Raw genomic sequence first — 13,203 nt, 5'->3', positions numbered from 1 at the left:
AAACAAAACAGAGACAATCATCTATTTATGTGCAGTACAGACTACAGATAAACAGTTCACTCTTGCTCATGGCAGCTACAGTGCAGAGGTCCTAAGCAATTCATTGCCTGGACCCTTAGTTGTATTACAACACAAGGTACAAACTGCACATTAGCCATTTGCTGCTCAACTACCTCAACAGACCATGCACTGCATTGCAAAAGGGACTCTATGGAGACTCTTCCTAAAATCTCGGCCATTGATTATTGACATATACTAAATCTGAACAATGTAATTTCCTATCTGAAAAGTCTGATGAAATTTGCAGGCTTCCCTTTCTTTTCTCTTGCATTACTTTTTTTTTCTCACTCCATCCCCCGTGTAAACAGCATAACAAACAGACAAATTTATACAGCAAATGTTATTTGAACAAACATAAGAGCTACCAGGCTACCCTTGAAAACAAAAAAGAAAAGGAAAACAAAAACAACACAAGATGCTATTGCTAGCCTTTGATTTGGCTGCCATTTCTTCAGTCCCTATGCATCCTTTGGTGGTTGGGCCGTCTCATGTTCTCCCAGCTTGAGACAATTAGGTTGAGGATGTAGTAGTAGACAGTCTTGACGCAAGTCATAATAAAGTTCCAGCAAGAGGAAGGCCAGTACCACGGATAGAGAAGCCGAAAGAACAGGCTTATCACATGCCTTGGATATCGGCCAACCTGTAGCGCGACATAAGTCAAAATTATTATATAACTCAACAAGTATTCACATTAATTTCAAATAGAATAGTCATGGCAACCCTCTGTGAAAATGGATCAAGATGGTTCATGAGATATCCATGTCTTGCTGCTTATTGATGAAAAGGGAAGAGAAGAAGAGAAAACAACATATGATCCTCAAAGAGAATTGCATATTCACTAAATATATGCATGGGATTCCATCAGCAGGAAATCATCGGTGACCATAACCGCAGGGCATCAACACAGTAAGTCCAGTATAACAGCATCACAGTGATCATCAGCACACATGCTTGAAATAAATCGATTGTGATGGTACATCGCGGAGGTAATATTTGAGAATTTCAAACTAACCATCGAAGCGAGTGTTCAAATAAGTTAAGGTAAGAAAATGGTACTCACAGGAAAAAGCAGATCCAGTGTATTCCAGGCTGCATGCCTTACTGCTCGTGTAGGGTAGGTAGGACCTCCAGGAGAAGTGAAGCTGTAAAGGCAAGCCTTCAGTCTAGTGCTTGTACTCATCCTCAATTCCAATCCTGGATGATTTTTTTTTTCAGAATGAAGAATTTACATTTCAGTGGAGAAACAGATGCAAAAAGTCTTGGATTACTTTTGGAATGTGTCTGAAATCTGAATAACTATACCTTGAAGGATGGTCAAGCGGGAGAGGTAATGCAGAAGCACAGGTTCAACTTTTAGTTTCTGGAGCTGAAAAACAAAGAACACACGATTTAGTTTGAGGTGAAGTTTTAGCATGTCATGAGAACACCGAAGATACTTCACTTAGAGAACAACCTGATCAGTGAGTTCAATTACATAGTAATCTGCAGGGCCACCAACCAAGAAAGAATTTGGAAAAGTAGGAAAATGCTCAAGGAAACTTGCAAGCAAGTGATCTGCACATGCAAACTTGGATCACTTCAATAGCAAACAATTGGGACCAAGAACGTGGAGAAAAATAACATACCTTGATCATAGAACAGCATAAATCTCGAGAGGAGGAGGAAAAGACCTCTACCAGCCTGTTCAAAACATCAAATTAATGACAACAAATACTATCGTACATGCTTATTAGGAAAACTCATAGCAGAGTTCAATGTCAATAGGGAGTGACCTGTACTGATATCTTACTCAGTTGATCTGGGACTAAAGCAACCTCTTCAAGGAGATACTGTTTAATAAAGCAAGCATGTTTTGATTTTACTAAAACACATACATCACAGTTTCAACGAAATTTGAGCAACTGAAACCAAATATATCCTTACATTATATAATGAGAGAAAGTGTCTTGTATTGGTTTGGATGTCAATCCTGTCAAAAAGTAATTCCATCAGATCTATGGAAGTTTCAGGCAAGAAAAAAAGGAACATCAGTGCAATAATCCCTCTGTTAGCAGAAATATTTTGCAGTAATAACTTTCTCAGTCAACAGATCAAATTTATGGGTGCCATCATACCAAAAAACATTAGTAGCTCCTTGGACAAGAGCAGAGCTGTATCTCAGTGATACTTCCTTCCCATCAAGAGGGACTTCGAATAACTGCAAATGATGAACTAGTAATTCACCAAACTGAAATAGAGATGAAGGCTAATACAATCCGGAGCATTCTTGTATGCAAGATCGAATAAGCGAATTACAGCTAGCATTTACAGAATTCTGTACTTAGCTTGTTTAACTAGCTATTTGCAGTAAATGGTGGCCAGAACAATGGGCAGTATAAGCTTGATGCTGGGATACAAATTCCCCAGTAAGATTATCTTTCCTTTTGAGATCATATATACATTACTCAAAAGTGAAAACTTAAAACCACCAAGACATTAGCTCATTCAGAGGAACATATAGCAAGGAGTAAAAGGTAAAAGGCACATTCACTGAGGTACTGGTTAAACAAATTCCTTAAACGTTACTGGAAATGGAAAACATGACTTCTTGTGAACATGATTGAGTTTGTACTTATATTGGTTATGAAAATCAACCTATTGCATGTTCTAAACATATAAGGTTGTAAGAATTAATATATACCCATCTGTGGAAAAGAAGTGCAAATATGTTCGCTGCAAAAGACTGGCTCCAGAGTTGCACTATCAAGTCAAGTATACGCCTCCCACTTTCAGGTACTTTAACAAAATGGTTAGCAAGAATCTCATAGAAGCACAACCGGGTATCTTCTCGCTCATCTACTGGAGCAATACCATCATCGTTCGTGCTTAAAATCACATCTGTTAAAAAGAAATAAGTATGTAACATAGCAAAAACACTTGTAACAAGATTGAGTAGTATTATGACCCAAACATTGATCATAAAAGGAAGTAAGGACAGAGCATGTGCAGAAAATAAGTGATATACTAATGTAACAACAAAGTTCTTACTGTCAGAAGAATCCAAGCAACCAAAACTCAATACTCTGAATCTAAAAGAAAAAATGGATTGAATTTCTATTAAAGTATAGCCTTATTGTTATGCACAATTAAGTCAAATATCATGTTTTCCTGTGATGCAGGTGTGCACAGTAACGATGGTGTATGCAGTACTTCCCTAGTTAGCAAGTGCATGCCAAAACAGCCAACTTTTTTAGACACTTCAATCTACAGATGCATATAAAATAAACAATTAAGATGGATTCCTAGAATAAAAATGAAGTAATGCCAATCTTGGTAAACGATTTTTGAAAAGCAAAATATAGTGAAAGTGACAAGGGAAAGAACTAGTTTTTAACTCTTGGCTGACATCAATGAATTGTTAGTTCTCCGCCAAAAACGTTAAACAAGGGAATGGATATAAACCATAGTACAAAGGAAGGCAATGCTTTTGCCTTCCTTCAAAAAAAAAAAAATAGTACAAAGGTTCAAACTCTAGGTAAAACTACCACAAACTTGGTGCCAATCTCATGATTACTGTCCACAAATACACACATGACGAAAAAGCATTAGTTTGATTAACATCTGAAGCTATGAAAGAAATGGCACCTCGAGCGCGGTCATCCACCTTCAATGCGATGTCAGCAAACAACTGCTGCAGCAGCTGAAGACGTTGCGAATTGGAGTTGAGAGCCTACACGCAAGCAACAACCAGTGAAACAGTGCCACCTGCCCTATCCAAACCACTCAAATTATCAGTATCGTTTCGAGATCATATAAAGTAATCTTTAATTCGGTAGAGAATTTGAGAAAAGAAAACGGGAGAACCAATTTCGATTCTGTAACTGCGGTAATTGCCATCGACTTAGCGCCATTCGAAAAGGGGAAATTCTGGGATTACGAAACAGGCCCAAATTTCTCTAACTGATACGTGGAAAACAAATCAAAATCGTATATTCTTCAACACTGAAAACTCCCAACAGAACAACAGTCTCGAAAAAAACCATTGATTCAGAAAAAACAAATCCAAACAAAAAAAAACACCTTCCTCACTCCAAACCGAAATTAATCGCAAAGAACCCAAAAAGGTGGCCAAGAAATGCTCAATAATCAACAGAAACAGGCCAGGACACCACCAGCACGAATCAACCCAACCCTCCCGGAAATCAATGAAAGAACGAGACGATGAGGGGGGGGGGGGGGGGGGCAGGAACCGGAATGCGGAGAGGAAGGGGCAGGATATAACCTTCTGCAGCTTGCGCTCGATCTCCAGGGAGAGCGCCTCGAGGTGGTCGGCGGCTCGGGCCCGCATCTCTCGCCGTCGCCGTCGCCGGCGGGGGGCGCTCGCCGTGGACGCTGGGTCGAGTAGCGTCGCTTCGCTTCTCCAACGATTCGTCTCGTCGTTGTTCTCTTTGCTCCTCTCCCCTCTTCTGACTCGTGGTAGGGCGGTCCAATCAGAGCCGTACACGTGGCGGGCCGGCGACGCTGGCGAGTAACCGCGAGTTCAGCGGTGGTGGCAGGATAGGCATCACCGTGATTTTGATATTGCAAATGGATGAGAAGAGATGATTCTGATTCTGGTCGCATTTGATCGGCTTTTCCAACGAAATAATTTTGCCAAATATTTTTTTTTGGACTGTTTTGTGTAGGCCGTGTTTAGTTTCTCTTTATTCCCAACTTTTTATCATATCATATCACATTAAAAATTTACATATACTTGTAAATTTTTAACTTTTTTTCCAAACTCTCAACTTTCTTTAAACTTTCAACTTTTTTTAGAAACTAAACAAACCTGTAAAGTTTGTCAAATTTTTGTGTTCCAAACATGTGTCTGATTATCAGGTTGTACTCCACAATAGTCTGTCTGTCTGCGTGTTTCAGACATGCACTGTAAGCATTTTTTTTCTTAATATTAACAGTGAATTGATTGTGTGATTCTTTGCTTTCAATAGAAGCAGGGCTGCAAAGCCTTTTCTCTAAAAAAAAATTTGATTGTGTGAAATGATTGCCGATTTCTTCTTATCCCACGCTATTGCGTGCCGTCTGCTGTGCTCCACCATTTTCGCCGCGTAGCTGACGTGTACCAACCTTTATCTTGGCTCGAGGACAGCACGACAGCTGCATGCAGCGACACGTGGAAAAAGCCTACTCCACGGGATCTTCTGCACCAGCTCGGATCGGTCACTCTTCACTCAATTCAAATCATACAATTTTTTTGCAGAATTTTTCATATAAACATGTTCACTTTTTCACATGAATCTTGTGAGAATTTTCGGTGGTTTAAAAGGAGGCCTAATAGGCGCCGTGACACGTCATGCATGCGTCATCACATCCCGGCAGGTCTCCCGTCTTTCCTCGGGTCGCTGACGGCGGTGAGCATCCCGTGGAAGACATTCTCGTCGCCGGCGGCGGCGACCGGCGTCAGCAAGTCCTGCACGATGAACTGGCAGACGGCGCCGGAGTCCGTGCTCGTCAGCCGGTGGCCCCTCCGCCGCAGGAACTCCCTCGCCTCGCCGCTGAGCTCGAACACCTCGCCGTCGACCACCGTCACGTTCTCGTACACCACCTCATTTGGCACCAGCTACATATACATACCACCATAGTGTAATTAATTAATTGCTCCTTCCGTTTTTATCATATTATAAGTTATTTTTATTTTTTTTAATTATATTATTTTGAAGTTTAACAAAATTTATATAAAAAATAGCAGTACTTTTAATTAAAAAAATATATTACTCCATCCGTTTCAGATTATAAAACTTTTTTACTTTGATCAAAATTAAATTATTTTAAGGTTGACTAAGTTTATAGACAAATAAAGTAATATTTATAATATCAAATTAGTTTCATTAAATTAATAATTAAATATATTTTCATAATAAATTTGTCTTGAGTTGAAAATGTTATTATTTTTTCTATAACTTAGTTAAATTTGATACAATTTGACTTTAAGTAGAGTTAAAATATCTTGTAACCTGAAACGGAGGGAGTATTAAAATATATTTAATGAACCTAATTTGATATTGTAGATGCATTAAATTTTTTTGTAAAATTGGTTAAACCTAAATAAATTTAATTAAAAAATCTAAGCAGCTTATACTCTGTTTAGGGAGTACTGGTTAATCAAAGAGATTAGGTCTAATCGATTAACTGATGCTTGCCTTGTGGTAGACCCTGGGATTCAGGACGGCGGCGAGCGGGTGCATGCCGACGATGAAGTGGTTCACGAACACCTGGACCACCGTCGCTATGATGAACGGCCCGCCGCTGCCGCCGACGACGCCGGCGAGCTGTCCGTCCTGCACAAAGCCACAAACAGTAATGGTGGTCGTCAGCACCGGCGACGGTGAGCTCGATCAGCGTGACAGCGTCGTCAGCCAAATTGTTAGTAACTACATGCCTTGAGAATGATCGTCGGCGTCATGGAGGAGAGCGGCCGTTTGCCCGGAGCGATGAAGTTCGCCGGCGCCGGCGGGAGGTTGTCCGGCGGCGGCGTCCCCTCCGCCGGCACGGAGAAGTCGTCCATCTGGTTGTTCACCACGATGCCCGTCGACGGCGACAGCAGGTGCGCCCCGAAGAGGTGGTTCTCCGTGGTCGTCATCGCCACCGCGTTCCGGTCGCCGTCGACGACGCACAGGTGGCTCGTCCCGTGGTCATCCAGCTGGCTCCATCTGATGATCAAGATGTAATATCATCAATCCAAATGTTTCCTGGTATGATCTCTGCAAGAACAAGAACGTGTACATTTTCTGAGATCAGTTGTACTTTGGGAAGTAGTAGCTGGGAGGGAACGTGGTGTTGTCGACGATCCTCTGCCGGAGTTTGTCGGCGAACGCCGGCGAGAGCATCTCCGAGACGTTGCCGGTGATGTTGACGTAGTCAGGGTCGCCGAGATCCATCCGGATGGCCAGCATGTGCTTGAACGCCTCGATGAACCGGTGCAAGCCAAGAAATCCTTTCAAGAACTCGAGTGATTTGTATCCGCTCAAGATGTTCAAAATCTGGAATTAATCATATTCAAGTTTGGTTTGGATGGATCGAGGAATGAACAGATGATCAGAATTTAACTGGGACGAATTTGGATACTGACCAGAGCCACCCCGACGCCGCCGCTGGACGGCGGCGGCATGCCGAGGAAGGTGTAGCCCATGGCGTCGGAGCGCATGGCGTCGCTCACCTCGACCTTGTACGCCCTCAGGTCGTCCACCTTCGCGATGCCGCCGGCGCGCCGCACGTCGGCGACGAACCTCTCGCCGACGGCGCCGCCGTAGAACGCCTCGACGCCGCCGCTGGCGATGGCCTCGAGCGTGTCGGCGAGCGCCGGGTTGCGGCACACCTCGCCGGCGGCGAGGATCCTCCCCTCCGGCGCCAGCACGGCGCGGAGGCCCGGGTCCGCGAGCACGTCGCGCTCCGTCTTCTTGAGCGCGATCTCGAGGTACGGCACCACCGTGAAGCCGTCGCGCGCCAGCTTGATCGCCGGCGCGAAGAGGTCCTTCCACGGCAGCCTGCCGTAGCGGGACCACGCGGCGTGGAGGCCGGCGAGCTCGCCGGGGATGCCCATGGCGAGCGCGCCCTTGTACTTGGAGGTCGGGTTGCCCGCGTACATGTCCTGTCAGACACAAAAACCACCATTTCAGCTTGTCATGTTTGGGAATTCAAATGTAACAAATTCATATATATTTTGAATTTTGATTCGAGCATCCTTTTTCGGATGCCTCTCACTTCGATCGAATTAAGAACATAATCTACCTTTATTTGGACCAGCAAACTCAGCTAGCAGCAAGTTTACACAATTGAGAAACGTCCAGAGGTTTTCCGGCTAGCTCTACAAGGTGGTAGGCTAAATAACCTAGATTCGAAGCCTCACCCCTTTTAATTATTTGATATTAGATCATTCCCTAATATTCGCGTCTTTTTTCTTAGCAAGTTTACACAAGCAAATTCAGTGTAACCATAAGAACTGCCCAAATAATGGCAAATTCAGATGCTCTCAGATTTTGCTTCATAATGCTATCGATAGAATTAGCACTTGCAACGCGCGCATGGTGCATTATCAAAAAATGTTTTGCTTCATAAACACTTGCAAATGTGCTATCGACAAAATGCGTTGTTATTGTGGAACTGATCTGTTCAGTTCTTTTAATGCAAATTCTCACTTGAAAGAAATTTCCTAATGGACAATTTCAGCTCTGGTTCACACAAATCCCCCAAGGTGTTGCTATCTCTGTTTCAAATTACTGTTCCAGGTTTGTTCTAAGTTAAACATGTTTATCCTTAACCATTAATTTTTAAGAATCCGTGAAAGTTAACAAATAACAATATATGAATTCTATATTATAAAAATATTCTTATGGTGAATCCAAAAATATAAATTTTTGATGTTTAGCTACACAACTTTATATAAATTTATAGTCAATGATTAAAGTGTTTAACTTAGAACAAATTTAAAATGACAAATAATTTGAAACGGGAAGAGTATATAGTTAATGTTATGCAAGTTGTTGTACCGAATTACACCAATTTTACAAGATCATACATCATGAGCACAACTATTTTCTTTAAGTAATTTCAGATATTTTTTCCCAAATCTATTGGTTTCCTATCCTTTTAGCTATGGTTTTCAAAAGAAGAAAAAACATCATACATGGTTTCCTCGTAAAACTACAGCTTTGTATTAGTAACATGATCATTGCTATATATCAAAGGTGCTATGTCCCTCCAAGGCTCCAAAAGTCCAAATAATGACAGGGACCATAGAAAGTACTAAACAATGGAGTTGATGAACCATATTATAACAAACTATACACAAATGGCGACCTTATACTGTTATATATACCGAAAACATTTCCCGGAGATATGCTAGTTCTAATGGGCGATCGATCACCCTACCTACCTAGTAGCGATCAGGTAGCCCCCTCCACCTGGTTTCCTTTTTTGGCACCGCATTATTTTCCTATTTTAATAAATTTATGCATCTAAAGTTTATACATCTCAAGTTTACACATCTAAAGTTTAGAGACCAAAAGTTTATAAGTCAAAAGTTTATATATCCGATTCAAATTTGAATTTGAATTCAAATATTTTTTATATATATAGTATTTCTATACATATAAAGTTTATATACCTAAAGTTTATAGAACTAAAGTTTATAAGTCAAAAATTTATATATCTGATTCAAATTTGAATTTAAATTCAAATATTTTTCATATATAGTATTTCTATACATTTAAAGTTTATACACCTAAAGTTTATAGACCTAAAGTTTATATACCCGATTCAAATTTGAATTTGAATTCAAATATTTTCTATATATATAGTATTTATATACATATAAAGTTTATACACCTAAAGTTTATAGATCCAAAGTTTATAAGTCAAAAGTTTACATGCCCAATTCAAATTTGAATTTAAATTCAATTTATATATATATATATATATATATATATATATATATATATATATAGAGAGAGAGAGAGAGAGAGTATTTCTATACATAAATTGTTCTAACTTTTGTTTTTTAAAAAAAATTGTGTGGTGTACTTTGGTAGAAAGAGAAGAAAGGGAGGAGGAAGGGGGGGAGAGGAGGGAGGAGTACATAGTATAGGAGAGAGGCAGGGGGGTGATCGCTGGGCGGATGGAGGAGCGATCACCCGCCTAATAGGAATTACCAACGCGTGAAACATGTGAGAAGAAGAAAATTATAAATCTAGATCGAATCTGGACAAATTTCATCTTTTTTATTCAGTGTGAACAACTGAACCCATATTTTATTATCTTAAAGAAACTGAACTCATTTTCCCAAACTGGCAACTGCAGTATGGTAATCGCGAAGTGCAGAAAAACTATAAAGACCACCTTGAAGCAACCAATGAATTAGCCCATGCTGATTGCACGTGTGAAATAGAGAGTCTTACAGAAATGGACATTTTCTGAAGCGATCTACAATTATTTCAATAATATAATCAATGTCCATTTCTGAATAGTTCTGAAGACTGAAGCAGAGTTGTAGCTTGAATAATTCTGAATTACAAAATCACAGCTTGATTAAAAAAAGAGTAAAGTGTATTAGCGATTCTTAAACTTGTAGGGTTGTGTTATATAGGTTCCTAAACTCTCAAAATGCATATTCAGGTCCTAGAATTTATCAAAGTGTATCATATAGGTCCCAAATCGGCACATCCCCTCTAAGATCCTACGTGATGCTGATGTGGCATGCCACATGGACGTGACGTGTCATTTTCATTTTCTTTTCTTCTTTTCTTTTTCTTTTTCTTTTTCTTCGTTTTCTTCTCATTCTTCTTTTTTTCCTTTCTTCTGCTCGGGTCACAGAGAAAGGAGAAGAAAGGGAAAAAAAGAGAAGAAAAAAAAGAAAAGTTTTAAATGTGACCCATTTGTCAGTCAAAATGATGTCACGTCATTCCGTGTGACATATCACGTCAACGCCATGTAAGATCCTGAAGGGGTTGTGGCGATTTGAGGCCTAAATGACACCCTGTAATAAGTTCTGTAATTTGGATATGCATTTTAAGAGTTTAGGGACTTAGATGACACACAACTACAAATTTAACATACACTTTACTCTAAAAAAAAAAAGGACTACCTACTAAGCGACCTACAATGTGTTGTTTTTGTTTAATGTGGTTTTAGGATCATGGACCACGGGGTAGTCGACAATGCACATCGCACGCTTGTACAGTGGCATGCCTCTCCATGAATGGAATGGAATTTGCAATGAGCCAAAAAAAAAAATCAAAGTCAAATGCCAATCATGTTTCTAGATATGGTGACTTACATGCTGTTGCTAAACTAAATGAAGCGGGGTTCAATTTAGGTTGTGTTATTTTGTGCAAGTCACCAACTTCTTATTTATCGTTTTTAAAAAAATATATAAAAAAATTGCTTTACAAAATCATACTAATCATTTTTAAGCTCTTTATAGCTAATACATAATAAATTATAGGCTAAAATGTTTCATCGTTTTGCGTGTCATACCTCCAAACACAGCCTTAATAGCTGTCAAATGCCATCACAAAATAAACAAGTTACGGAGACAACCTTTCTAAATGAAAAAAACAATAGCTCTATTCAGAAAAAGAAATAATGCAGTGGCTACTGAGGCGAAGAAGAAAGAAAAGAAGGAAGAAGATGAAAACATGAGAGAACGATTCTAACTTTGTAAAATTTTAGTGATATTCAGCTGATATTATGAATAGTAATATTTTTTAAAAAAAATTGGTAAACTTGTAATAACATGATCCAATTAACCCCTTTTTGAAAGTTGCAATGTAGACATTTCGAATTCTTTTTTCAAAATTTACTGATAGGGATACTTCGAATTGCTGATGTGAAATTTTTCTTGCTGTTCTTTTACAGCCCCGTCTTTTCACTTATGCTTATCAACCAAAATTTAAAATTTCAACCTTAAATTTAGAGTTGATTTTGGAGTTTTCTCATCAAAGTTTATTTTACAGCATTTGCTTTTAGATCACTAAGAACACGTATATAAAAGTTTTATTCATAAATTATTTTTCGTTTGTAAATATACCGTTTCACTTATTCCGGATGGGGCCGTTAGTTGGTGAGCAGAATCACGTGCCTATCATTTGCGTAGGCAGGTGTGGCCCACCAGACAGTGACATGCGCCAGACCACCGAATCGCTTTAAATCCCTAATATTATAAGAGCAGGTATAGATATATTTTAATTTTAATGAAATAAAAGGTGAAAAAAAAGAGCAGCGGGTTATAGATCTGTAGCCAGCTGCAGTACAGACTCCAAGAGATAGTGGGTGTATGATAGGTGAGACCGTATATTAATAGTATATAAAGAAACTATTGTATAAATTGGCTATTAGACTATAATATAATATATACATATACATATATATATATATATACATACACACAGATATATATATATATATATAGATATATATATATATATATATATATATATATATATGTATGTATATATATATATATATATATATATATATATATATATATATATATATTGGAGCTAGTAGTGAGCTGTACTATTCAACTTGCTCTAACGGAGGTCTCGTTGCCGGCCACGTGGCGCGTGGCCACACACGTCATCCGCTCAAAATTTCCGGGAAAAAGTTTTTTTTTTTTGTTTTTACTGCGTGCTCTAGTTGGTGACGAGTAGTAACGGGTAACGCACTCACCGGCGTGGCCGCGGCCGGCGCGGTCTCGCGGGCGTCGAAGGCGACGGCGTCGCCGGAGGCGGCGTCCCTGGCGACGATGAACGCGCCGCCGCCGACGCCGCTCGACATCGGGTGCACCACGCCGAGGCAGAGCGTCGCCGCCACGGCCGCGTCCACCGCGTGCCCGCCGGCGCGCAGCGCCGCGGCGCCCACCTCCGAGCACCGCCCGTCGTCCGTCGCCACCGCGCCCACCCCGGCCTCCACCTCGTGCGGGCTCAGTCTCACACCCCCGCCGCCGCCGGACACCACCCTGCTCCGATCATCGCCGCCCGAGCTCAGGTGCAGCACGACGCACGCCGCCAGGGCGAGCAGCGCCGCGGCGGCGATGGCGAGCGCGGTGCACGGACGGCGGCGCCGACTGTCCGGAGAAGAAACCGCGCCGCCGCCGAGGAGAGGGTTCTCTAGGCCGCCTCGCGCGGCCATGGCCGCCGGATCGCCGGAGATTGTAGTGGCGATCGGCAGGTAGGTCGTCAGGAAGGGGAGGGATTCTTGGATGGCGAGAGCTTGTCACACTGTGCGTTTGTTGGCTTGTCAATGAGACGCTTGATTTTTATAATGATCGTGTGTCTAACTGGGCAATGATTCTACAGATCCTATTGTACTTGATATTTTCACTATTTTCTTAATTATACTCCCTTCGTACAAAAAGAAAATATATAACAGTTATAGAGCGGGACACATCGGTAGGGCTGTCAAAAAAGCTCGAGACTCGCGAGCTGCTCGAGCTCGGCTTGTCCTAGGCTCGATTCGAGCTCAGCTCGAGCTCCTGACGAGCCGAGCCCTAGCCTCTCTATAAGCTCGCGAGCTTTGTCGAGCCGAGCTTGAGCTTCCAACGAGCTTAGTAATATATGATTTTTGTTATTATTTAATAAATTAGGAGATCAAATATGTTATTTGTATGGC

At 40.9% G+C, this 13,203-nt stretch overlaps 2 protein-coding genes across 2 annotated transcripts; both read right to left on the bottom strand.

The window, feature by feature from the left end:
- LOC4324527 (uncharacterized) lies at positions 1-4,474 on the bottom strand. The gene is made up of 11 exons (XM_015783910.3): positions 4,322-4,474; positions 3,685-3,769; positions 2,741-2,937; positions 2,175-2,257; positions 1,984-2,029; positions 1,833-1,889; positions 1,686-1,740; positions 1,514-1,614; positions 1,363-1,426; positions 1,121-1,254; positions 1-700 (listed from the first exon to the last, which is right to left on the bottom strand). Exons 1-11 carry the CDS (start codon positions 4,385-4,387, stop codon positions 512-514), a joined length of 1,077 nt encoding a protein of 358 aa, XP_015639396.1. The 5' UTR covers positions 4,388-4,474; the 3' UTR covers positions 1-511.
- Positions 4,475-5,250: 776 nt separating this feature from the next.
- Positions 5,251-13,182, bottom strand: LOC4324526 (glutathione hydrolase 3). The gene is made up of 6 exons (XM_015774093.3): positions 12,262-13,182; positions 7,166-7,684; positions 6,841-7,076; positions 6,476-6,746; positions 6,237-6,374; positions 5,251-5,656 (listed from the first exon to the last, which is right to left on the bottom strand). The coding sequence occupies exons 1-6, from the start codon at positions 12,721-12,723 to the stop codon at positions 5,402-5,404; spliced, it is 1,881 nt and encodes a 626-aa protein (XP_015629579.1). The 5' UTR covers positions 12,724-13,182; the 3' UTR covers positions 5,251-5,401.
- Positions 13,183-13,203: the final 21 nt, after the last annotated feature.

The sequence above is a fragment of the Oryza sativa genome, chromosome 1 (assembly GCF_034140825.1).
Source record: "Oryza sativa Japonica Group chromosome 1, ASM3414082v1".
NCBI classification, from domain to species: domain Eukaryota; kingdom Viridiplantae; phylum Streptophyta; class Magnoliopsida; order Poales; family Poaceae; genus Oryza; species Oryza sativa.
Note: the sequence above shows the minus strand (reverse complement) of the source record. Positions and strands in the feature narration are given on the sequence as shown.

Bases quoted from the DNA above. Each gene is read 5' to 3' on its own strand.
- LOC4324526 (XM_015774093.3), bottom strand. From the start codon at position 12,723: ATGGCCGCGCGAGGCGGCCTAGAGAACCCTCTCCTCGGCGGCGGCGCG. The intron at 6,747-6,840 runs GTACAACTGATC...CTTGATCATCAG, and splicing joins CCCAGCTACTACTTCCCAAA to ATGGAGCCAGCTGGATGACC. The intron at 6,375-6,475 runs GCATGTAGTTAC...GGCTTTGTGCAG, and splicing joins CGCCGACGATCATTCTCAAG to GACGGACAGCTCGCCGGCGT.
- LOC4324527 (XM_015783910.3), bottom strand. From the start codon at position 4,387: ATGCGGGCCCGAGCCGCCGACCACCTCGAGGCGCTCTCCCTGGAGATC. The intron at 1,890-1,983 runs GTAAGGATATAT...TTTATTAAACAG, and splicing joins ACTTTCTCTCATTATATAAT to TATCTCCTTGAAGAGGTTGC. The intron at 1,615-1,685 runs GTATGTTATTTT...TTGCATGTGCAG, and splicing joins TATGCTGTTCTATGATCAAG to ATCACTTGCTTGCAAGTTTC.